The sequence below is a fragment of the Crocodylus siamensis genome, chromosome 1, assembly GCF_052110815.1.
Source record: "Crocodylus siamensis isolate JL-2025a chromosome 1, ASM5211081v1, whole genome shotgun sequence".
Classification (NCBI taxonomy): domain Eukaryota; kingdom Metazoa; phylum Chordata; order Crocodylia; family Crocodylidae; genus Crocodylus; species Crocodylus siamensis.
Window position 1 is genome coordinate 412,068,420 of NC_143395.1, and position 26,123 is coordinate 412,094,542.

The 26,123-nt window shown below is 43.3% G+C and overlaps 1 protein-coding gene across 4 annotated transcripts in view; it reads left to right on the forward strand.

Moving 5' to 3' along the window:
* The window catches only part of TENM4 (teneurin transmembrane protein 4), a 757,738-nt gene that overhangs the window by 587,014 nt on the left and 144,601 nt on the right, over positions 1 to 26,123 (forward strand). For all 4 annotated transcript variants that reach the window (XM_090030685.1, XM_090030687.1, XM_090030688.1 and 1 more), the window contains 2 exons: positions 971 to 1,165; positions 6,210 to 6,410. In XM_090030685.1, coding sequence (XP_089886811.1) covers positions 971 to 1,165; positions 6,210 to 6,410 — 396 coding nt within the window. The remainder of the gene's footprint in view (positions 1 to 970; positions 1,166 to 6,209; positions 6,411 to 26,123) is intronic.

The window sequence follows — 26,123 nt, forward strand, 5'->3', positions numbered from 1 at the left end:
TCAATGGAGCTAAAAAATGGAAAAATGCAGCAGAGTGACAGAGAGCGTGGAGCTGAAGTGAACAGGTTTTTAGGAAGTATTTGGTGAGAGAGAGCATCTTATTTTTAATTAAATGGGGTGACAAAGGGTGGCTGCCTCTGAAGTTTCATGGTAAGGCAAAGGAAGGAGGTTTAGAATACGTGAGCAAAGACATGGACAGATTTATATATAGACAGAAGATGGGGGAAGTTAAATGAATGTTTTTTTAAAAAGCAGGAGGAAGTTTAAATTGTATTTAAGTGTGGCAGGGAGAAGCGATGCAGTGGATGCCTGTTAAAGAGGATGGGGGAAGTGAATTGAAGCTTGAAAATACTCTGACTGCAGCAGTCTGAACCCTCCTGAGCAAAGAACTTGAAGGCCATAAAACTAGAAATTACAAGAGCAAAAATGGTGAATGATTTATGCATTGCTAAGGTTTGCAGGCAGAGACAGGGTCAAGGAAAATACAAAGTCTGGCGGCAATCCAAAGATAGTGATAGGCAGATCTGAAGCTAGTGACAGTAGAGAAGAAGCAAAAAATTTCAAGGTTCTGGAGGACTCCAGTATTTCTGATCTTGGGAATAGATGAAAAGTCTGAATCTAAGCAATCATAAGATGCATCTGAGACATTGGAAAAGGCAGTATTTTAAGCCAGAAGCATTATTTCACACATTGCTTTAAGCATTTATTTGTAGAAACATATAATATAGCCAGGAGCCGAGCAAAGCAAGGTAGAGAAATGTGAGATCGCACATAATCAGAGAGGGAACTGAAGCCCATGACAGTGGGTGTTAGCCATATCAAAATGCTGGATTTACTTAGGAATTTGTAGTGGAAGAGTATGTATGGAAAACGCGGTAGGTCCCTCAAGCATAGGAGCCTTGAGCAGTCTCTGGTGTGATGAACAGATGGGGTATATTTATGCTCTAATGTTGTTTCTGTCCATTTGTAGCATCTTGTCCAGTCCTGTGCAGTGGGAATGGACAGTACATGAAGGGGAGGTGCCTGTGCCACAGTGGCTGGAAAGGGGCAGAGTGTGACGTTCCAACTAACCAGTGCATAGATGTCTCCTGCAATAACCATGGCACGTGCATCATGGGGACCTGTATCTGCAACCCAGGATATAAAGGCGAGAGCTGTGAAGAAGGTATTTCCAAGATGCATTCAATTAGCCTTTTGCTTTGATTGTGGTTGTCTAATTATGTATACCAAGGCAGCGCTGAATAGTACTAGCACTTAGACACCACAGTAAAGGTACCTTAGAAATACGGTGGATGGCTGGAACGTGAAAATGATATGTTGTAATAACTTGTAATTATCTATCATATGTGTGCAATAATTGGGTGAAAAGCCATCAAATGATTCATATAGACAGATCTGGTTGAGGGGTCAGAACATCTAATCATATGTTCAAATCTTCTTATTAAAGCATCATTTCCATTTACACATCTCAATGTATAATTACTTTTACAATTTTTTTTTGTTTTTTCCCTTGGAGCAGATGCTATGCCAAGCGATTACAATTGCTTACATATACAAAATGGTAGAATGTGTGAAAAAGGACCCACTTGCTTTTCAAGTCTAAAGTGTAGACACATACAGGACTTGAATTAAATTCAACTTCAGAATGAGATACCATATTAAGGAATCTGTCATAGATTTCTTCAAATTCCTGTTACCCCTGGAGTATTTTTCATGTCATTTATTTTTGTGGCTTACATTGATGATGCCAATAAAGCCCTTATCTTTAGGGTGTTACCATGTCTACATCATAAGACACAGCGAGATAAGCCTGTCTGATCTCCAGTGTGTCACTACTATTGAATGTGATTGTTCTCAACAAAAAAGTGGGTAGTTGTTGCCATATTTGCAAATTACCTCTCAATCAACCACTTACAAGAATATCTCCTAAAAAGCCTGTTTTTGATTGGTATTGAGGACCAATCTTTCCTGTTATGACTTTGCTTGAAATAGCAAGTATTTGGCACTTCAGAAAGCGCTGTTCAATAGAAAATTCCAAAAAACAGTGAATTCTCAGTTTCATTAATCTTGCCACAGATGCCTATATGAAAGCTGTGCAGCGCCTGCTTTGTTTGTCACCTCTGCATAGGAGTGGAGTTGACTTCGATTTACGGTCAGTTGGAAGGCAGGACAAATTTGCACCTTACAGGCTAACTAACTTATAGATAGATAGATAGATAATACATATAGCATAAGCTTTTGGGAGCTGAAGCTCATTTCATCAGAAGCTATAAAAGCTCAGTTGTCAGCATGAGGATGACACAAAGAATTTTCTCACGGTTATGTGCAGTGGCAATAAGAATACCCTGAACTGGATTCAGATGTCCATGTGAGATACGACTTCTTCATTGTATACAGTACATCCAGGATTGAGTATCTGATGTTGGAATTTGTACATAGGTGGTTGGAGTTCGACACGATGAGTAAATGCTGAAAGTCCATCCTGTGAGAAAACTAACCCCAGCTAAAGAATGGGAAAGGCTTGAAAGATTTCTGTTATTGAAAAGAGTCACAATGTGGGCCCCTGTAACTCTTATGTATTAGAACATTTCTTTTATGTTTATTCAAAAATAGCAACATGGAAACTATTTAACACAGAGCCAGATTCTGCCCTCAGCTAGACTTGTGTGGGACCGTGTTGATGTCCGCAATGTCTAATGTATGCAACGCAGAGCATGATTTGGCCTTTTCCTAGTCTGAACTTCCTTTCACTGACCACATTTGATACAACAGAACAAACCCACTTCAGTTGTTTTATATTAACACTGTGGCAAGGACAGTATCACAGTCCCATTAGGTGAAAACTTGCAAAAGGAGTGAAGAACAAAGAGAATATGAGTTTCTTGTGAGCTGTTTGGGGATGGAGGAAGGGGGGTTCCTAGCATACATTTGTTTTTCATATGCAAGGCATAATTTGCATGAAGCCGTGAGCAGGGAAAAATCAACCTAGAACTTATGCTGTGTTGGAAATATGCAGGATATGTTTTTAAAACCAGTAAAAAAGTTGATTTATATTATTTTTAAAATTGTGTTTACTTTTTAATTTCTCTTCTAAGGACCATCTGGTATTGATTCCTTTTTTATTATTTCTCAGTTCCTATAGTGTAGCTTCAGTGCTTATTCCCTGTTTATAATGGATTTTCATTCTAGTGTTTCTTTTTTCTTCCCCCCACCCTCCAGCATAGACGTTCCAGCAATGTTTATAAAACATCAGCTAACAATCCTATGTGGTTTTACTTTTCTCTTTTCTAAAGTTTATTGCCCTATATTTTATAAGGTGCAGACTGAGCCAGCAGGACATTAAAAGGAGGGGAGCAAATTTAAGCAATGAAAGATGAGAAGTTACTCTTTGGGTACTGAATAAGTCTAATAACTTGTATGACCAATGAGGCATAAAGCATATTGGGGAAAGTATAGTAGCTACAATAGCATTGCTAGCTGCACGATTTATCTCACTAGCACAGGTTCTATAAAAGGTTTCAACTATAAATGGGGCACTTTCTAAAACAGGAATTAGACCATTTGGGACATTTTCCAAGCAGCAAAGCAAATCTATGCAAAACTCTTTTTTTTTTTTTTTAAATAAACTAGACCTTGTCGCCTCGTTCCTCGTTCCCATTTCACCCCAAGCTGGGCAGCTGAGGTTCTCAAGCAGAACTCTTCAAAATATATCATTGTCTTTGAAAACCACCAAAGCAATTGCCAAAGAAGAAAGCAAAAGCCCCTAATCCTGTCCCAGGGACCCCGCCACGCCAAAGAACGTCTAAAGATATGCGGCTAGTGAGGGCAAGATTAAAGTAGCCATTGTGCGTGACATCTTTTGAAAGGGCTCGTTTCAACATGAAAAATGGCCTTGGGATTATGATAAATGTGGTGCTCTGACACACGCATTCCCCTTCTGTAATCTTCTGTGTTAGCGCTGAGGTAGCAGAGCGCCTGCCTCCTCTGATGGAGCCCCCTTTAAAACTCACCTTTTTTCCCCAATCGACTTTCAGAGGGGGATGATTAATTGCCTGGAGGTAACCTTTTGTCAGATAGCCCATGATCTTTGTTCTCTGCATTCAAACCGTCTGCTGAGAACATAGGACTCCAGGAGTGTGTTGCTCAGTCCCTTTCAACCCCAGAGTAGGAACAGGGCCAGGGGCGTCCAGGGCTCATGCTAAAATTGGCACCCGCATGCCTTGCTCGCTAATAGCAGAGGAGATTTATAGGTTTATCTTCTCCAGCATCTTAGGAGTCTCAAAGATTGTTCCAGCCATGAACAGAGCTCCAGAAATCTGCAAAACAGAAAATACCTTGGGATAGCCATTGCTGAGCCATTTCTTGTCAGAGTCAGAAGACTTTGCGAAGCCGAGGAATTACCAGAATGGCTTAACCGGGGTAGAGTGTTTCCTTTCAGGGTTTTGGATCTGAACTAAGTCTCATCACACCTGGAGAAGAAGGAACAACATTGAACTTTCCAGCGTGTGTTGTGCCGTGATCGGCTCAGCTGTCCTAGAGCCCCTAGTCGGACAACTCTGCTTTCCTAACCTGGCCTGGCTGACGCTTGGCATTGGTCCTCAAGGCCCTGCCACATGCCATTTCAAGAGCTAGGAATAGCTTGAAAGGACTTTTACTTCCTCCTGCTTGCTGTCTGTACCTTTATTTATTTAAAAATAGATGCTCAGTTCCTGCACTGAGTTGTGACCTGGGGTGAGGGTTGTGTGGTTCCTGCTTTTCATTTGACGGATGAAGTGACAAATGGCACTAGACCATGTAGACAGCGTCTTGTCTAAGCTAAGATGCTCTTTGGAGGCATACATAAGCCTCATGCAGGGGGATCCTCTTAGACACCCAAATGGCTGCTCTCACATGATTTTTAAGAAACTGCCCCTCTGTAGCAGAAGCACTCAAGGAGATTAAAAGCAAAATATTTTATTAAATAAAAATGCAAGAACAGAACTACTCATAAGTTATATTTTTATGCCCTCATTCAGCAAAGTGCATAAGCCTTTGAGTAAATTGAAACACATATGCAAATCATGTTAAACTATATAGGAATATAGAGTAGGCTTCAAATTAAGCACATGCTTTTTTGTACTTTGCTGAATCAGGGTCTTAATCTCTATCTGAAAGTTTTGCTATTCGAACACCACAGTAGCTTAACATTTTACAACATAGTGGCTGAGTAGGGATCAGCAACTTGGTGGCATTGGTTAAACGCATTAGGCATTTCTGCCTGACAGAAATTATGCTAATATGGTCTCAGCTGAGTAGCTGTTCCTGTTGTTCATTGTCACTGCCATTTAATTTAATTGATTTCTTGAGAGATGTCCCAGGTAAACTGGAAATTGTTTTCAGTAGAATGGGCTTTAATATTGTTTCCCTTTACCAGCGAGAGACATTTAAAATGTCCTTTGAGTGTTTATGTGGCATCACACACATAGGCTGGTTCTGTAATGCCAGTATAAACACGTTACCCATTTAGTAGCCCCTAAATATTAAGGACTGCCTTTCTGGCACCTGTGGTTTTCAAGCATCAGTCATTAAGTACCTTAGAAACCAAGAGTGCCCATCACATAGAAATGGCTCAGGATTTGGTTTAAAATTTGTGATTCTGACAGACAGGAGTATTGTAGGCCTGCATTATAATAAATTAGTAAAGCAAAAGTGATTTCTATGTATGGGTTGACCTACCAGTCCCATCACGGATCTCACCTGTGGAGCAGAGGGCGTATCTATGAGTTACTAGGATAGGATGCAGTGCTTTCTATTCCCAACTCTGTCATGCTTTGAGCAAATGGGTTATATACTTTGTCTCAACTTCCTCCTGCGTGTAATGCCGAGCTCCCAAATTTGCTGTAACTCTTGGAGATCCTTGAATAATTTATTAATAATAATAATACTGCAATATATAATATACTGTGCCGAGATATGAAGTATTAATGAATCTCAGTTGATTGTCTCCAATTCATACTAGGTTCTGCACTGATTGAAGCTTCTCAGGTGTGATGTATGTGTTCAGAGGGGCTGTCTATGCGGTCCTTGATCACATCATAGCTGACCACATGCTGCTCTGCTCCCTTGTCGTACCGCACCATACTCTTGCAGCACAACTTGTATACTAAGCCATTCCTGAACTTTATATCTGTACTTCTCTCTTCTGCCCTTCTCTCCCCCTCCTTATGCAGTGGACTGCATGGACCCCACCTGTTCTGGACGAGGCGTGTGCGTTCGGGGAGAATGTCACTGCTCTGTTGGCTGGGGAGGAACCAGTTGTGAGACACCAAGAGCTACCTGTTTGGACCAGTGCTCTGGTCACGGGACCTTCCTGCCTGATACCGGGCTCTGCAGCTGTGACCCCAACTGGACTGGACACGATTGCTCAATCGGTAACTTTAGCAGTAGCTTTAAAGCAAGAATGCTTTCTAATGTATTAGCACTTGGCTCTGCAAACATAGCACTTCCACTTGGCTTGGGTAAAGCATGCAGAGAACATGACTGGGAGCACAAATCCTATAGCCCAACCACATCATCCTATTTCTATTGGTGATTTTATAGGAATGTGATAAATAGCCCCACTAAAGCCACCTAGGCTTGCTATTGTTGACTATATTGCTGTGAATTTAATTTATAGCCTGCATAATGCTACCTGTTGTAATGTTAATTCCTGATGAAGCTCTGTAGCCTCCAATGGGCAGGTTGGATTTTTATGAGATTACTAAGTGTTCTTTAGCCAGTTGTAAAGCAAAAAGGAAAGACGACCATAAGGGATGGCAGTTGCACTTCAGGTGTGCTCCTCTCCTGCTGTTTGAATATAGTGTGCCCCCTGCCTGTGAATCAGATGGAAAAGCCTTAATATAAAAACAAAGCCAAGAAGCAAAAGGTCAGGTGTGAAGGGACAGAACAGTCTCGTAGGTATTTGACCTTGCTGGGGTTATTTGACCCCAGCAGTCTTGATCTCACAAGGTCCCTTCCAGCCCTAAACTTCTGCGAATCTGTGTGAAAGGTGCAGACACTGACCCAGAAGATGAATATTTATATGGCATCTGCAGGTTTGCTGGGAAATTGGGGGCTTTTATAATTCCCCCATTCCTCAACTAAACAGGAAGCTTGTTGAAAACAAGCAATGGGGATCTGAACTTGAGCTTACAATACAGTTATCATCTTTCTGTCCTGAGGATAGCTAGTCTTCAAGTAACACCCTAGAAGTACTGGGAACCATTAGATACTCAGGAGCAATTGTTTGCTTGGCCTTTGTTCTTTGTTCACCAATAAGGAGCATAAGGAAAGCAGCTGCAAACCACATCTGTTGTGGCTTCTTTACCCTACACAGTTGTGGTTGAACCACACCAGGACTCCAGAGTACCACAGTAATGTCGACCCATTGAAACAACTCCCTGGGAAGCAACAAAAACAATTAAGAGAACTGGAAGTATTGACGTGGGAGTAAAGAAGACAAATGAACAAGAATAGTTTTGGCTAACGAGATACTTGAATGTGCACAGTGCAAAATCATGTTAACTGTCAACATGTATTTCAAGATCACAAACTCCAAGGATGGGGAGGAGTTATCAAGTGAGGCCCAAGGGAATTATAACCAGGAATGATTTTTCTAAATTTAAACATCAAAAAGCAGTAAAAATGACGAGATAGAAGAATAACATCTAAAGAGCGCAGGTGGACGCCCCTCACGTGACACACAAAAACAAGATTGAGTGAGATTCTTGTGACTATGGCATAGGAGACAGCCTTGCACTGGCAAGAAGATATAGTATTGTTTCCAGCTTCATCATTTTTGGTTCCATGCACTGAAACATTGTCTAAGACCGTGGAAAAAGGAAGGGAAGAGCGGGAGAGTAGCAATATACTTCAGGCAATTTTGTGGTGTGGTTGACAACTGAATTCTCCTTCTGAGATAGATAGAGGTTTTCAGATTGAAAGGAAAGGTTTGGAAAATGCTTGCTTCTACATGCAAATGCATAAGCCTACCATTTTGCCACCCCATGGGGTCCTATAGTATATAACCTTCCTACATACTGCATTTGTAAATCTGCCTAGTGTGAATTTTTTTTCTGGCAGTGTGAGATTACATAGCAAAAACCTGAGCAACTGCATTGTAGGACTCTTTTCTTCACCGAGCTACTTGTAACATTAAGGTTATTGTGCCTCTGAGCAAAAATCACAGCTAAGGTGATTTGTAAACACCCATTTGTAACCTGGATCTTTCTAATGGATTGATGACTCGATTCCAAAGGGCAGAATTACTCACAGGATGTCTGATGCTAGTTTTCCATGATTAAAATGTAGTGAGTAAGAACTTTAGTATATGCAGCAGCACACTGTAATAGGATGAGATTCGGATACATAATAAATAATAAGCTCATGTGGCCAAATTCTAGGTTTTATGATTCAATAAATAATTTTATTATATACAAAGAGGAATAAGGAGAGCAGAAAAAGATATATAGGCCAAGGCCATATTCTGCTCTATTGTATTGGTGGAGGATTCTCACCTCCTGAAACACGTAACGATGAATTGAAAGCAGGTCAGTTAAGCTCATGCTTAGTTCCTAATGAAATCTAAGGGACTTTGATTGAAAAGTCTATGCATGCCAAACAATAGCCCTTTTTCTGAACCATGATTAGGAATATGGCAGTTTCCCCATCTCTTGAAGGCTTTGGATTTAGACTGGATCACTTTCTGAAGAAGTGTGTTATTCAGACACAGGTTATTGTGCTCAGCACAGGAGTAATGGGGTGGAACTTTATAGCCTGTCAGACAGGGTGTTGTAATGGTCTCTTCTGCCCTTAAAGTCTAAGAATCTAGGACATTAGCTATGTAAGATTCAATACAGCCCCTAGACGCACAAGAAAAGCAGGACCAGACACTTAGATCCAAATCCAGGTTCATTCACACAACTTTCAGGTATCTAAATTACTAACCATGGTCTTAACCCACCCCATGCAATGAGCACGAAGCCACCTGAGCATCTAGATTCCTTGCACAACTCTAGATACTCAGGCTCCACGGAGGTTTCTGTCGTCACTCACTTTCTGTTGAAACCTTTGTTTCCTTGAGAGGTGCCAATAGTCCACATAAGTTCCAACTTTTTAATCACAGAACAAAATCATGTCTAGCAGCTGTTTGAAATGGGGAGGCAGAACCCCCACCTTTTAGCCCCGTCATTCAGGAGGTAGGTCACTCGCTTAGGGAATGGGTGAACCCGCGTTCTTCTCTAAGACCATGGAAAAAGGAGGGGAAGAGAGGGAGAGTAGCAATATACTTTATGCCCTTACCAGCCAGTGGGATGCCCCAGTCCCCAGACCTTGGGCTAGGCAGGGCCCAGACCATGCATCACGTCTCCTGTTAACATGGGGCCACAGTACATGAAGGAGTCATGGAGCCAAAAGGCATGCATTCAAAAAGGAATAGGACTGTAGGACCCAGTGAGGAGGGCACTGGCTGGGAATAGAGGAAGCCCTGGGTTCTGGCCTCTGGCTGCAATGCTGCCTATGCATTTTATGTAGTCACTATCCAATCTCCATAAGGCAAAATGCTTAAGAGCATTGTGATCACAGGTCCTCCTTATGGTTGCCCTCCTTAGCATAAGCTAGATGCCTATATGATGCAGGTGCATAAGGGCTCTCCACTAAAAAATAAGAAAGAGCTCTGTTTCTTTCCTGGCGGATTTGGATTGGTGAGGGCTGCTCACAGTCAGACTGGGAGAGCTGTTTGTCTATGCAAACAGGATTAGTATTAGTGTCTGTGAGGACAATAACCTTCCCATTGAGAAGAATGGAAAAACCACATTTCTCCCTTGGTGGAAGAAACACTTCCAAGGCAAGGCCTAGTCATGGGAAGGATTTAGAGGGTTGATTAGTATTGGAGGTCTTTGTTTTTCGTGACTGATATATATTACCGGGGATTGATATTACTGGGGAGTGATTACTGCTGGGGAAGCAAGGGGGCTTTGGTGCCTTCTTTTATTGGACCAACTCTATGATTGAGGGAGATGTTAGACAAGTGTTTGAGCACAAAGGGGCGTCTTCACCTACTCTAACCCTACAACAATATTACTGGTAGGTTTTGTTGCCCTTTTATAAGTATCCATATTTAATTCCAGTCTGGAGTTTGGTTTTGCCATCACCAATAACCACAGCCAGGCAGTTTTTGCAAATTTTGTCACGGTGACATAGGAGGGAAAGAACAAGGAGCGGCATTTTCTTTAAGTGCCATTTCTTTTGAAGTATGTGCCCGCTGCGGGTCTAGTGTCAGAGAAAGCTGCCCCTGCACTTCCCAGGGCTAGTTGCCTTGAGAGGGGAAAATGTAGGATGAGTCCTTTTCCCATTCATGGAGGAGATGGTTATTCCAGGTTCCTTTTCTTCCTAGATAAGTAGGCAGTTCAGTTCCCTCCCAGTAGGACTCCAAAATAAACATTTCCACTTCTCATCAGCAGGGAGATGAAGCAAGAGATAACTCTGGGGCACTGACTTCCTACTCAGGTGTTTAGGCTTCAAAGGGAAGGGACTTGAGTGCCGGTAGAGCAGTTTCCCCTTCTCCACTGCGTCAGTATGAAAAAATGCTCGGATAGCTCCCAGCTGTTCAGTAATTCTTCGCTGCATGGGACAGAGCTCCCACTGGGAAGCTGAGCCATGCCTTAAATGCAGAGTTGGGTGTACGGTGCAGTGTCCCTCCCTGCGTCTATTCTATAAGCCCGATGCTCTCACGTGACATAGTGACTCCTGAACATCCGGACACATGCCAGGCAGCCCACGTCTTTCAAAAACTGTTCAAAAATCCCTTCTCAGCAGAGTCAGCAGGGCAGTAGGAGTTCTCCCTTGTGACTCTGCAAACAAACCCCAAACTGGTCAGGGGAGTGCAAGTACCAACAAAAGGTTTCCTTCTCAACACCGTTCAGCTCAATGGCTGAGTCTGTGCTTGGTGCAAAGAGGATAATTAAGAAACCTCTTGTCCTATCCCCTCGGCTCCAGATCCTGTAATCTCAGTTTCTCCTTACCAAGAGCTCATGCTTAGCCAGTTCCTTCCGCCCTTTCAATGAACTCCAGCCTAGGGCCCTTCTCTTGGAGCCAGGCAGCTTCTAAAGGCTTTATAGGGCATGTCCCTTAACCTCTTTTTTGTCTGCCTGGGGTGAAGGGAAGAGAAGAGGCTGTGTTCAACACAAAATTTAATTTAACATGAAGTAGAGTAGTGATTTTTGAGTGACTTGGGCTGCATGGCATGTGCCTGGACTTTCAGGAGTCAGTAGAGTGCACTGTTTCACATGCAAGCACTGTGCTTACACTGCCCCATGCAGTAGTTGTGCCGAATGCCATGTGTGTACTCATCCAGGGGACCGGTGGGGTTGTTGGTCTTTGCTGCTTTGGTGGCAAGTCTTTAGGTATTTAAAACTGGGCAGGACTTAGCACTAATAGAAGCAATACCCAGTATATAGGAAAACTCTGACTCAGTAAAGGCCATATAAAATCAGGCTTCATGCAGCTTGGTATTCAGAGTGAGGAACTGGTTGTCAGGACTCCTAGAATATATCCACGCTGTTATTGAGGGGACACATTAACTAATGCAGCCCACATGGGTTGCTCTGCCTTGTCTGTATCTTATCTTGCTGCAGCCACCTGTAAAATATGGAAGGAGAGGCAAATAAGGGGCAAAGTGATTCCTAGAATGGCTCTCTGCTCAAGTCCTTCTGCACATCAGTTTGCCTCCTCCTTGTCTCTCCTGTTGTGCATGACTGACAAAAAGCTGTGGAGACAGCAAAAAGAATGGAGAATGGCCAGGATGCATGTGCTCATCAACTTCTTGTGTCTGTGGCCCTCTGCCTGGGTGAGAGGTGAACACAGTCCTGGGGAGAGACGGGTGACTAGGATGAAAGACCCTGGGCCCTAATGCTCATTAGAGCTTGGGGGAGTGAGTTGGGATGCTGCATAGGAGGTGAGTTAAGGGTATTTTAGTAAGGATGGGCAAGGGATTTGATCTAGAGGATGGGTCTGAGGATGACCTTAGGTAGCAGTATAACCATGTATTGAGTATATGGAAACCCATGAATTCCTGAGGTCCCAAAGGGAAGTGATTAGAGCAAGACTTGGGTGTCAGGACTCTTAACTTCCATTCCTGTCTTTGCTGCAAGCAGTGTTTTCTGGAACATGCCACTTAGTCTCACTGTACATCAGTTTTCCCTTCTGGAGTATGGGGGTAATATGACATACCAGAAAACAGCTGCAAAACTTAGCCACTAAATCAGTGGTTCCCAGCCTTCATTGGTCTGTGGGCAGCAATACTGAGCAAGTAACGTGCTGCAAGCCCCTCTCTTCTTCACCTCTCCCTGTCAACCTCAGTTTTAACTTTTTTAATTTCCTCTGGCTGCAACCAGCATAATGGCTTTTGTCACTGGAGACTGCGCAGGGCATTATCACAGAGGAATACGCTATATACACACACTCACACACGCACCTCGGAATATCAGCAGCTCTAATATATCTTACCAGACAGTGTCATATCTCATTGGTCAAACAGTACCAGGATTAACGCAACATGTGTGATGAAAATGGATTCCCTCAGGCTCATTGGTGTCAACTTTATAAAACAAAATCTTATGTTAAATTCATGTCATGCCCAAGGCCACCAAAATAAAAAGCTCTCCCTGGAAAATATTCATATAATTTCACCTTTAAACCATCGTCTCCTTCATTAAAGAGTGAGAATGTCTCTGTACAAGACGGATGTTACACCAGCTGTCACATAAAATAGGCTTGCACATCACTGGAGTGCAGAGTGCCTCTCCCCGCAATGCCCGTGAGGGCATTTGTTTGCCTTTTGCTTTCATCTTGGCTCCAAGATACATTGGAGAAGGCAAGAGAATTGAACCTTGAGATATGGCCTCCTGAAATGGATAAACTTCCATTCGTTTCACATCTTCATGCCTTAAAAAGGAGATTTCAGGCACTGCTGCATAATTGGATGCCACTTTAAATGATCCCTCTTCAACTTGTAACTTGTTTATCTTCCTACCCCTGCCGTCTTCTTGCCTGTAAAACTCTTGGTGAAGGCAACATTGGCTGGCTTAGCATACAGGCTGCAGAGCTATGCAGCAAGATGCTTTCGAAATCTGTTTTGGCTCAATATGGGCACCACAAGCCAACTCCTGAAGACGTTACTTGGCTCTTAGTCAACACTTCCCTTGACTTCAGTAGGGGTTTTGCATCCTTAAAGAATTCAGTGTTAAGCCCTACATAATCAATACATACTGGGTGTATCTACACATGCCCCTATGGCACCGTTGTGACTGTGCCATCATTTAGCACTTCCTTTTAAAAGTACTAAATGACAGTGCAGTAACAGCCATTACTGCACCATGCTGGTGGCGTATGGCTATTTTTTGCCACTACGGTGACATAGCGGTGGCATCATGGCTTGTGTCCGCTGATGCTACATCACTGCAGCTTGCAACATCGCTTGTAGATGCGCCCACTGATTCATAAAGCTGTGAACTTCCCTATTCCAGCTGAGTCCAGACTGGCACTTGAATGCCAGCTTATAATTGGCTTTGACAGGCACAGGTGTTGATTTCAATGCAAGAAATGGGCCCACAGAGTCAAAAGTGTTAACTAGGCCCTGTTATTTTACCACATTGAACAGCTAACATGGTCCAGAGGTCTGCATACAGAAACTGTTTAATCCCATGGCAAGTCACCATTAAAAATCCTTTTAATCTTTTACTGAAGCAGGGGGGAAAAACAAGCTAAAGCACTTGAAGTGGAAAGTATTAAGTAAGGTTTTCATTTAATAAACATCCCTTATTCTTGTCCCTGTTAGCATAGGGAGCTGCTGTGATGCAAAGCCCCCGTTTAATCATCTTTTGGTAGATATTGAAGAAGATATTACCTGTTCTTTTGAGAGAATAAACCAATTAGCTGATATGGGCTTGGACAGCAGTTGTTGGAATTCAAACCTGTTCCCTTGAAGAGAGAAGAAGAAAAGCACCCAAGACAAGAGAGTGGAGACCAGGAATGGCAGGAATTGCAGCTTCTGCCTCTTTGGTGCTGAAAAACAGGCATTGCTTATGGTCTGAATAGCTGCTGTGAGACCTGGCAAGCTTTTAACAGAATTGGACCTTTTAAGACATTTCTTTATTGGCCACCTTCCTGGATATAAGCCAAAGACTCCCAGACTCTTAACAGAAGGCAAAAAGAGAAGGATTGGACAAAGAAGAAACCATGTGAAGAAGGAAGAGGAGACCTGAGGGAAACAGTGACAGAAGGAGCCCAAGGTTCACATCCAGGTGTTGTCCAGGAGGTAACTGAGGTCAGTGGGGGTAGCGGTATCATCTGTATCCCTCTTTGCTGCTTGGTCTGATCAAGTCTTCTCTCAGGATCAAGACAGTGAAGGCCCAATGGTGTGGCAAGTTTTAAAGAGTTGATGGGGGTGGCAGCTGAAATGATAAGCTCTCTCCAGATACAAGTCATCTGATTAAGAAATAGTACACTACTGTGACAGACAAAGTTCTTTGGGTAAATCCGATACCTTTTATTAGACCAACTCAAATAGTTGGAAAAATTCTTCTTAGCAAGCTTTCGGGCACAAACAGCCTTCGTGAAGAATTCTCTAGGCTTTTGTAAGATGTCATACAACTTTCAGGGTTGTAGGAAGGAATAACTAGATATAGCAATTACCCCCTGAGCTTGAGGAGTGGAAGTAATGGGGTCTGGGTGAACTTTTACCTCAAGTTCACTGGAGACAAGGCAATTAATGACCACATGTCATGACCATCTTCTTATTGGCTGGTGACCTGCTTGAAGTGAGTAGAACGTGTCTGTCCAAGTTCCTAGCAAATAGATGGCTATGCTGTAAAAATCACCATCACGGTTCACACTTAATTGGTACCCTTTTAGCAGCCTCAGCAGATAGGTCAAAGCTGGAATGTGCCTTGAAGTATACAGTGCTCCTTTCTCTCATAAAGGTGATTCCTCCAGATTAGTGCTGAGATGTATTAGCACCATGGAGGAGCAAAGTTTTCAGAGCTGTTGCCAGCATACACCAGATAAAGGCCTGTAGTTTCTAGGGGGCTATCAGTTCAAACCCCATCACCAGAGCTAAGTAGATTGAATGCATTTTCTTTAAAGAAAAGAAGGCAAGGGGATGCTAACAAAAACACTAATGAATGTTCTAGATTATTGGGTAAACTCTTGTTTAAATCAAAATGTGCTCTCAAACCAAGTTGAGGCTCATCCCACACCAGTGCTGAGATCGGAAATGGGAAATCACAGCTGACTCCGGTGATCACATCAGTGCATAGTTTGGAAAGCATGCATTCAGCTTTAAGTAGAGACAAAATGGAAATTCATTGAATCAGGAAGGAACAAAATGTAATTCTTTATTAATGACAGAAAAGCATGAGCAAAACAATTTTTCACTATTGAAATTATCTTCTGGCTGTGGATGGGGAAAGAAATTAAAATCGGCATAGAGAAGCCCTGGTAAGAGGCTCATTTACGCAGTGGGAATTGTAACTGCTTGGGAAGCCTTAACTCACATTCCAGAAAGCACCAAGATCCAATTAAACATCAAAGAGAAAAACATAATCCAGCTCTTTAGGATATTTATTTTTATTTAACGAATCTCAGCTCTGGAAATCCAGTCCATGGAGACCTGGCATTTCTTGTCCTTCCATCCAACAGGAGGTAACAGTGTAAAATAAAGTCTGAATAATAAATACTGAAAAGATTGACAATGGTGCACAAGTAAATCCTAGCCATGTAGGAGTATCTTCATATGTAGTGGCATGTTCAGCCCCTCACATGTAAGGAGAGGATGAAAATAGGCACAGAGAGTCTGATAAATGTTGCAGAAGTTAGCATTGGATAAACTGAGAGCCAGTAGCCTTGCTGTTTAATAAAATGGCAGCTGACAAAGCAATAGTGTTTCAGAGAGGAGGCGGGAAACCTCTTTTACGCAACTATGCGCCTGAAATTATTCCTAACGTGATTTATTTTGCAACTTTCCAAATGATAGTCCTGCATCCTATTGTTGACTGGATTAGAGCATCAATCTGTTACATCAGGGATCTTCTCTCAGTCTTGAGAGCAATAATGATCATGGTTACTGTTGTTACTGTTCCACTTCAAAGTACCAACAGGATGCCATTGATCGAGGTACTGCACATCCAAATCGAGAGCTAGTTGGATAGATGGCCCCAAAATCCCTGTAGACAAAAGGCGGCAGGAAAGAGTGGTTGTTCTCACCCCATGCCCATCTCCTGCCCCTTTGATAGATGGAGAAAGGAGGCACAGAGGGAGGGCAAGGTGTTGGACTGTTCTGGTGTACCTGGCTAGTCAGGACCATAAGCACAGGCCCTCTCTTGTAGGTAGGTAAGCGACACATGTTTTAGCATCCAAGGCCACCACTAATGATTTCTCTCCCACCGTCTGTCTCCTGCTTCTGTCCGATACCTCTCTTAGGATCACCTTACGTTTCCTGGTGACTCCAGCTGAGTTTTAGGCAGGAGCTGGGTTGTCCCTCTGCCTACTAGCAGCTTGTATCTGTCCTCCTTCCTACTCCGGGGCTGACAAAGTATCATTCTGAGACCTGTTCATAGCATGTCTACAGGATCAGGCCTCATAAACCAGGTGGTCTAGTTTACCAACCCTGCTTTGGGTGTCCCAGGGTCAAGCTTGAGCCGAGGCTCTGAGCCTTTACTCAGGTGCGAGGTAGGAGTTATGCTGTGTCTGCTTTGAAGGGACCAGTCAGCAGAAAATTCAGCCCCAAGTGAGCAGGTTGGTTGCTTGTAAACTGAAGTCAATGGCACTTAAATGGTGGACATGGGTGCTTACTTCTACCCAAACTGGTTCAGGGCTACCCAGGGAGTCTTTGGCAGAGTCTGGAATTGAACTCACCACTACCACAAGGTGAAGTCTTCCTCCCTGCAAGGGACAGTAAGATGGTCTTGCAAATGAAGCAGAGGAGTGGGAGCTGAAAGAAGTTGGTTCTGTTGATCGCTTTTACCACAGCTTCCTTCTGTGACCAGAAGCAAGTCCCTTACTCTCACTTTTCCTGTCTCTGACTTGGCTCTTGTCAGGTTCAGTTCAATTCCTCTGAGCTCCTCTCACCAAATGTAGGAAGAGGTAAGAAGTGTCCTACTGTGCTCTTAGAAGAAGCATCACTCCAGATGTCTTGGACTCATTCAGATTGTGCTTAAATACAGTACTTGCTTGCTGTCACATAGTAGCTATCCTTCAATCCATTCAAAACTTGCACAGGATGTTTGAATCCAATACTAGAGTAGACAAAGGAATAGGGGGCACTTTCAGACCCACATCCAGGAACACAGAATTTGTTGCAATACATGAGCCGCAATTGAAATACCCTGTGACCTTCAATTAACGACAGTAGCATAAGTCACCTAGCTATTTATCTGGTAATTACAGAGATGGAGTGCTTGTTAAAGGCTTCATATTGCAAATTTGGTATTGTGGTGGCAAAGAAAGGTCTTCAAAAGCTCTGTATTGGATTCTGTTTTGCTCGGCGGTCTGAAAGGTTGTGGAGGCCCTTTTTTTTAAACGACTTAAAAGGTAGGCTAAATGCTAATTATTTGGGTGCCCACCTCGCTTCCAACATAGGGACTGCGTTTTCACAATAGGTGTTGATCAAATGACATAAATGAGTTTCGTGACACTACCAAATACTTTGATTACTTCATGGGTGTCCCCATTGTGTTTATTATGAAGCTTGACATTTTCCCCCCTCACCTTATGTTATAGTCTGCTCCTACACATATCTTATTCCTGACTCTGTGAAATGAATGCAAGCTTTCAATGCAAAGCTTATCTCCTCACAAAAGAGGTGTTTCCATCCCACTCATTGTCTCCTTGCCATGCTTTGTTTTTCTGGAAGAATCCAGACATTGCTGGAAATTGCCTCCACTGAGCTAACTTGAAACCGGAAAATCCCCAGTTAAGACAGATTTTTAATTATTAAATTTTCTATTAATATGTTGAAGGTCAGTGGAACTGCCCCTGTTTCTCAAGAAGCTCTGGACAATTTACCCAATCTTATATTTTAGCACAAAATCCATATTTATTAAACGATTTAGCAGGCAGGTCAGAGGCAGCTAAATCTCGGATTCTATCCTACTTCACATGAATGCTAATTTTTTTCCATCTGTATTGCTCCTTGCTAAGCTGAAAGGGTTTAACATTTTGTCAAGCCAATAATAGAATTTTTTTTTTTTTTGGAAACACGTACAAACAGATTTGTGATAAATTAAGCAGAAATGGACATCATTTTCCCTTTTCCCCAACCTGACTCTGTAATGTACTGTGAAAATATTATGAAGCACCAGATTATATCACATGGTATTCTGTGAGGCTACTGTGTGTGTAATCTCAATTAAAATGGGTTGTGGAGGAAACCTTGTACTGGTGGCTAGGCACTGATGGGTTTTCTGTTTATTCTGAAGGAATAGACTAAAAAGTATTAATCTACTAACTTCGAAAGGGGCAGATTTTGATTACTCTCGTGCCGTTGTGTATATGACCACTGCCCAGGATCTTGAGGGAATGTAGTCACTAGTACAGGTCTAACCTAGATCAAGACACCAGGGCTAGGGACAGAAATTTCACATAAAGCGGTTTAAGTGATCAGAAACTGGTTTAAACCTGTAACAGACCAGATGTTCAATGCACATAAACCAGTTTGAAAATGACTGAAACCAGTTTGAGACAAAGTGGTTGAATGTAGTATCAGACTTAACTGATTTGGGTCAAACCAGTTTATGCAATGTGTGTCCCAGACGCCTTGCTCGTTTAAGATAAACCAGACACCGCCAGCATCCCAGCATGCTCTCTGGGCTGGTCAGGGCTCTCTGCTCCACGTCAGAGCTCGCCCCTCCCCTTTCATAGATTTCATAGACATCAGGGCTGGAAGGGACCTCGGGAGATCATCGAGTCCAGCCCCCTGCCCAAAGGGCCCTGGTGGCTGCATGCCCTTTGTTCCCTGGTTGCAGCTCCGGCAGAGACTGCAGACATCTGCCTGGCTTTTCCCTGCTCCCCACCTCCCCTCTCCATCCCCTCTGCCTTACACAGCCCCTTCTCAGCATTAGCTAGCAGACCACATGCTACAGCAGCAGACCACGTGCCATGTGCTGTGGCAGGCAGGACAAAGGCAAAATCAGCAGGTAGCTGGTAATGTCCCTCTGCTGTTTTCTTAATGGGGTGATAAATACTGAGTTAGGAGTGAGGAGTGTGTGAACCCCTCCCTAATCAGAGTGTCCTGTTAGGGCCTGGTCACACCCCACTCAGCTCAGCATTGTGCAAGGGAAGGGGGGGGCTGCTCTAGCACCCCCCAGCTTTTAGCCTGAGCCACTGCGGACATGTGCCTGAATATCCGGGATGTCTGTGCAGTTACAAACTGGTTTAGCCTAGCCAAGTTAGACTAACCTGCAAAGATTGAATCAGAGGCTCAGGCTTTTTGAATGTCTGTCTCTAGCCCAGCACATTTGGAATGCTATCTGCCTCCTTTGGTGTTTTAGAGGAGCTCTTATTATTGCTTCCTGAAGAATCTGTGTTGCTATAGTGGAGCCACCTTCCAGTATATGTAGTGCTGTTGTAATACTTCCCTCATGAGACCCTGATGCCCCATGAATAATTGGCATCAGGCTTACATTTTCAGGCCCCAGATTTTCTTCAGCTTTTACCATAATTGATTGCATCTGTCAATCATTCCTTTCATTCTCCATTTTTTTTCTCATCAGATAGAAAAGTTCACTATGAAGCACTTTCCTTCCCTCTTTTCCGGAACCAACAGGACTGATCTTCTTGCATATGCACCATGAACACTTAACTAGTGAAAAATCCCATAGTATGTCTGTGCTCGTATTCGCTGTAATTTTGTTGTGCCTATGGGGCACCTTGTAGACCAAGCTTCTTGCAAAGCATTTAAAGGTCAATATTGCCAATATTACCAGCTTTGTCATGCTGTTCTTTATATTCATACCTGGTCAATTCACTTCATCCACTTTTATCTAGTCTGCACCTAGACAGACATCCTATTTTCTGGACTTACAACTTGTTGTAGCAGTGCTGTAGCACCAAGGAATCGTGGCAGTGTAGCAAGACCCCATTTTGATAAGTGTTATTGAATCATACAACATACCCTGTCTTCAAGATGTGGTAGCCAGCATGATAGAAAAGGTGCTTGTTTGAAATTCTCATCAGGAGATGGGCATCATAGGTGGCTGGAGACCAAAGTCAACCTCTTGATGCTGAGAGACTCTAGGTAAGGTGGTCATAGACTGTACAGAGCCTTGAAAAAGATGATGAGTAGCTCATGATCAATGAGTTTTTGCACCCTGGCACAAGAAATAGCTATGATCCTGTTGGAATGAGACCATGGCTCAATGACAAAGTTGGGCAGTGCCTAGAAGCCCTGTGGGCAACTCTCACTAAGTTAAGAGATTATAAAACTCCTCCTCACACCTCATTATAAGCACTGCTGTACTTTGGGTATAGTCTACCCCAAATTGTGCTCATCCAACCAGCTCCAAGTGTACTTGGAAAGAAAAAACTAAAGGGCATAAAACAAAATCCTCCCAAATAAATTTGGCTTCCACTGATCAGCTGCTAAGTGCCCTGTAGTGAGGTGAGAGAGGGTATGTTAGGGAGACAGACAGGATTGGCACCTGCTGCACTAAATACAGGTCCAGGTAGGATCAAGGGTACATAGTACCCCACTGCTGTGTCTTGGTTCTCTCTGTGGGTGCTGCTTCACTTCAGAGGAGAATCTGTTTTGCTTCTGACACTGAGCCATGTTATCAGAGTCAGTGACCACCTTTGTTTGGTTTTATTATTCTCTACCATAGGGAAGGGACTTGATGGACATTAGAAATGGCTCTATTTGCCCCTGTGAGGTGTATGGACTGCTCTCTTCCTTTGAAGCCAGTAGCGTCTCCACTCATGCATCCAGCCTCAAAACATGGCCTGAGGTACAGAAGCAACCCCCGCCCCCATTTTGACCAGAATTGCCTTCGCTTTCCAAGGGTCTGTGGGCAGCACTGAGAGCAAAGAAAGAAAATGAAACCATATTGAAAGGGCATGAGAAAGAACACAATGCACCTAGGAATGGGATCAGGAATGACTCTGCTATTCATGCAAACAGCAAAAAGATTAAAGATGAAAGGAAATATTTAGCCACCTTCTGGGAACAGCTGGTATGAAAATATTTAGCAAGCAGGGCTTTTATGCCCAAGCAAAGTGCCCTAGCTAAGCTTAATAGGCAGCAGCAGCATAAAGCAGCATTAATCAGAATCTGTGGATACTGTAATAAGAGAATTAAATGTTTTTCTTCTCCTCATTCTCTGACCCGCTCAAATGTGAGCTAATCATGTTCTTTAATTTTAACAACAGCATTGGGAAATTCATGTCCCCCCCCAAAAAAACCCAACAATGCAGCTTGTATTCAAATGCTATCATTTGGACCAAATGGTAACATAAAGATTCACCTGCCGTCATCAACAAATCAGCCTCAGCTGTCTCATCCTGCCTGAAAAGCCCTGCATTTGAAAAAAACAAACAAACCCAAAACCCTGAATCCAAATCCCTTCTGATTATTTCTTTGAGTGCCACCATAAAAATAAAGGCTACTCTGAGTATTTAATCATCCATTAGAAACCTGTGAGTATTTCAGAGGGCCATGTTATAAAAGGGGCATGCTGTGTGCTGTAAGGCTATTTAAATTGTACTGCTCACATCTATTTTTGAGCTGGCTGTTAAATGGAAGATTTAGATGGGAGAATTCCTGGCTCTCTTTGTCAAGAATAATTACACTACGTGTTAGTGAGACTGTCTTAAGCGTTTTGCTTCACAAGTGCTTTTCACAGCAGAGATTTGTTAATATGTCTCCTTGGGATTTAGAAGGCAATATACCTAGGACAAAATTCTCAGCTGGGAAAATACATCTGAAGTCAATCCCATCTCAGAATCGGGACCCTCAGTGTTAGATCTTAGCTGCGAGTTCATCAGCTTGAAGGTTGTAAGCGCCTCACCCTTGCTGTACTGCTCCGTGGGAAGGGATCTTTGCAAGATGCAAGGGAGAACCTAGGAAGGGCCGACTTGGAGAAAGAGGGTTCTGGTTATGGAAAAGACTGAAAAAGGGCTGGCTGAGATCATTTAGCCCGTTCCCCACCATGCCTGACATTGCATAATTGGTCTCTACAATGTGCATTTTCCAGCTGAAATTAAAATATTCCCATGGGCTTCCAACCCTCTTCATAGACAACGTACTCAACAGAGAGGTTTCGCTGTTAGAAGGGTTATAGCTCCCTATCTTTCATCGAACTTTGTCTCTTTCTTATTGTCATTCTATTATCCTAGTTTCACACTCTTAAGTAATCCCTGAGCAACTTCTGAAAATGGACTCAAAATAGCTTCCTTTGTCTTCCCTCACAGGTGACACAGTGCATACAGCACTCTGACCTGCTCAGGTGTCCCTTTGCTCAGTCTCGTGGGCACGGGCAGAGGGTTGGTTCATCCTCAGGAGATCTGGGTGCTCTTCCCTGATTTGTTTCAGAGGGCATTTATATACCTACCTTTTCATCCCACGATGCACCGAAGATCCAGCGGGTCAAAGCAGACTTGATTAATCGACTTGATCATTTGCGCTGCATGGGGGGTGCACCCGCTGAGATCGACCATGATCTCGGAAGGCACCAGTCGCCCATGCACATGATTAATAGCCGTCACTTTCTCAGCGCTGACTCGCATGTTGCTACTTATACGACTGCATGTGCCACAGCACCGCGTACTTTTAAAAAAGCGCCCAGCGCTGTGGCACAAACATGTACAAATGCCCAGATTGCTTATGCGGGTGTCAGTGGGCAAGTAACTCAGCTTCTTTCCACCTCATTTCCCTTATTCTGTACAGAGAAAAAGCTATGCTGAGACTTGAGGCCTTGTCCAGTGTCTTATCTTCCAGGCTGTTCTTCTTCTCTAGGTCATCAGCAACACTTAAACATGATCAGCCTGTAGTAAGTAGAAGGGTTCAGTCTGCTGTCCCCAGAAGAGACTTCAGCAATGAAAGAAGTCACTCCTACACGAGGCTGGAGTAAGTCTTTACAAAGCCGGGGAGAGAATCAGCTAGGAAAGATGAATATAAAACATTTTTCTTAGCCTGGACAGAAGTACCAGACTTTGCTTAGTCCTGCAGGATTCCTTTTCCTTCTCCATTTGAGGTTCAGTGCCATAAATCTAGCTGTTTGGGGGTTTTTGGCTATTTATGCTCTCCCAGACTTTTGCCTCCATGGTCAGCCAACTTTTTCCATACAGATTTACTCCTACAGTAGTTAACCGGCCCATCTAATGTGTCTGCAGAACATCCCTGTAGGCTTACACTCTCTTGCACAATTGCTTGCACAATTGCCTGGTGATGGCCAGAAAATAAGGATTACTGAGTTCTCTTCCCAGGTGCTCCACCGCCCCTTGTAGTCTTTCGACTGATCTGTGCCTCCTTTTCTTAGCGTGTGCCATGGTATGACTCCACTTATTTACTCCACCTTAGGATCAAACTGTTAATTCGAGATAAAACTAGTAAAATAATGCTTCAGTGTAAGTGTCTCAGGAGCCTATTTTCAAACGTGGCTTATGAATATACCACCCTAAATATCTTTGTTGTCCCATGACATCCTGACCCCTGAGGGTCAGATTTTAAAGGTATTTAGATACCTACTGGCATTTGCAGAAACACTGCCTCACTCCTCTGGCTTCAGTGTTTTGGAAAACCCTATTAGGTACCAATCTGTGTCCTGGGTTCCTGGTTGCCTTTGAAAATCTGGCCCAGAGTCAGTGTTGAAAATGGGACATATTCAAGCTCCTTGAGTTACTCAAGTACTTTTAAAAATGGTACTCCAATTTATAGCCAAAGGCCTGAACATGGAAAAGGCAATGTTACCCTTGTCTGTGCAGTCCCAAGAGTCTGGAGAGCTGTAAGACATTCGACCAGAAATTATTACACAGCTCTGAGATGAAAAGTACTTGAGGAGTGAGGTATCTTTTATAGGCAGTAGCATAACAAGCAGTGGGCGACCGGCGCACCGGCCCCGGGTGCCCACTTACAGGAGACACAAAAATGGCAGTCACGGCTGTGACTGGGCCATCCATCAGTCAGCTTGGGCTCTGCCACCACCCCTTCCACTGCTGCTGCCCTTCATGAAGATCCTGATGGTTACACATTTTTCTACAAGTTTTAAACACCATTAGGTATTACAGTACCCCTTGTTTGTAAAGAACTTCCAAGTCCTTGAATGAGGGAATCCATTTAAACACAATCGCACCAGTCTTGTGATTGGTGTCAGGGACATATAAAATCTTCCTCCCGAATCCAAATGAACGTACTAGCCCCCACAAAAGAGGTGTTTAAAAGTCCTGTATGTCCAAAGTTTCCTGTTGCTGGCAGTATTAATTAGGAAAATACTCAGGCCAACTTAGGTAAGCCTGAATTTCAGTCAGGTGTTTTGTTAATACAGGCTGAGTTGTACTGAATTTTCTATGTGCAGTTAGTGACCTGAAGCAAATGTCTTATGTAAGACCAATCCTCTTCTCCTCCATGGATCGCTAGGGCTAGATCCTACCCTTCCTATACTGAGATGCACAGATGGAAAAAACTGGAGCCATTTGGGCTTGCATGGTGTGTGGCTGGCCCATGCTTCTGGGACAGAGCAAAGTGGCCAAGGGGAGCAGAAACCTTCCCTGCAGAACATGGTACTACACCTGCACACATGGGTATCACACACATCCTAGTCCTTACTAGCCTTACTATATTCTGAGTGGTACTGGGAACTTAAATACCCCAAGCAAGTGTGCCATGTGGCAGACTACCCAGTGCACGAACCACTGAGGATTTCTCAGCTAGATTCCTGCCCACTTGTACTGAAAGGAGGAACCATCCTTCCTCCCCTCCCGTGTCCTCCCTTCCCACTCCTGAGTGGCACAGGGGACACAGTTCGTACATAATCAGAAGCCCCATGAAATAGGACCATCGGTAAAGGATCAGAGTGGCTGGATGGATTGAATCTGACTCAGATAGTCTGTACAAACAAACATGGGAGGAACAGAGGGAGGGAAAAGAGCGGTCAGTCTGAAATACGGTCAGGGTCTCCCCTGGATTGAGAGGGGAGAGTGCGATTAGGTTTGTATTGCACAGGTAGGAAGTAGGTAGTCAACTGATGAGTCTGGAGAAGCAGAAATAGATGTGTTTCACTTCTTCAGCTGTGTGCGACACCACTTGAGGGTTTGTTTTATTTTTTTCTTACAAGTCCATGTCCTGTGGTAATAGCAGAAACTGGGACTTTACTGTCAGTGCCATGGGCATACACTCTACTCCCACCCTTATTTTTCCAGACAGATAATAAAATAGGATAGAGGTAAAAATCTTGAAACTCCTCATGCAGGTTTATGAGCAGATTTTGAAGGACAACAAGTACCCTCAAATCCAGCTAAACGTGGTGAGAGCAGCGGGTACCACATCCCCAGGACATTCTCTTGCCAGGAAATGAGTGCCCATATAACCAAGCATCATCTATGCCCACTGGCTGCAGAGAGAGCTGAGGGCTCATTGCACCCCACAAAGTCCAAATTAGAAAGCTCCTCAAATAAATCCATAGCTGTGTACAAATGCCTGGAAGTGCATTATTAATTGGGGCAGGCAAAGAACAGAGCCTGAGCAAATCCCCACCCCCGGAGATAATCCAAATAAAAATGCTCTTTTATTAACTTTAACCAAAAAAGGGACAAGTTAATGAATCCCATCCCCAGAACCAGGGGTTCACAAGCCATAGACTGACTTTGCCAGCACTTAACTTTATCACCAGTGATTTATCTGTGCATTGTTTTTGCACTTAACCGGTTTTTAATTAAATGTGACTTTTGTTCTGTTGGTTGAAGAGCCTTCCCCTTTGGATTTGACCAGCACAAAAGCTCGAGGAGTGTGATAGAATTAGAAAGCAAACAGGAGGATCAATCGCAGCAGACCTCTGCAATGCATGTCCGTCTCTTTTTTTTTTTTTTGTAATCTACTTATTAGATTCTTATTGTCAGAAAGG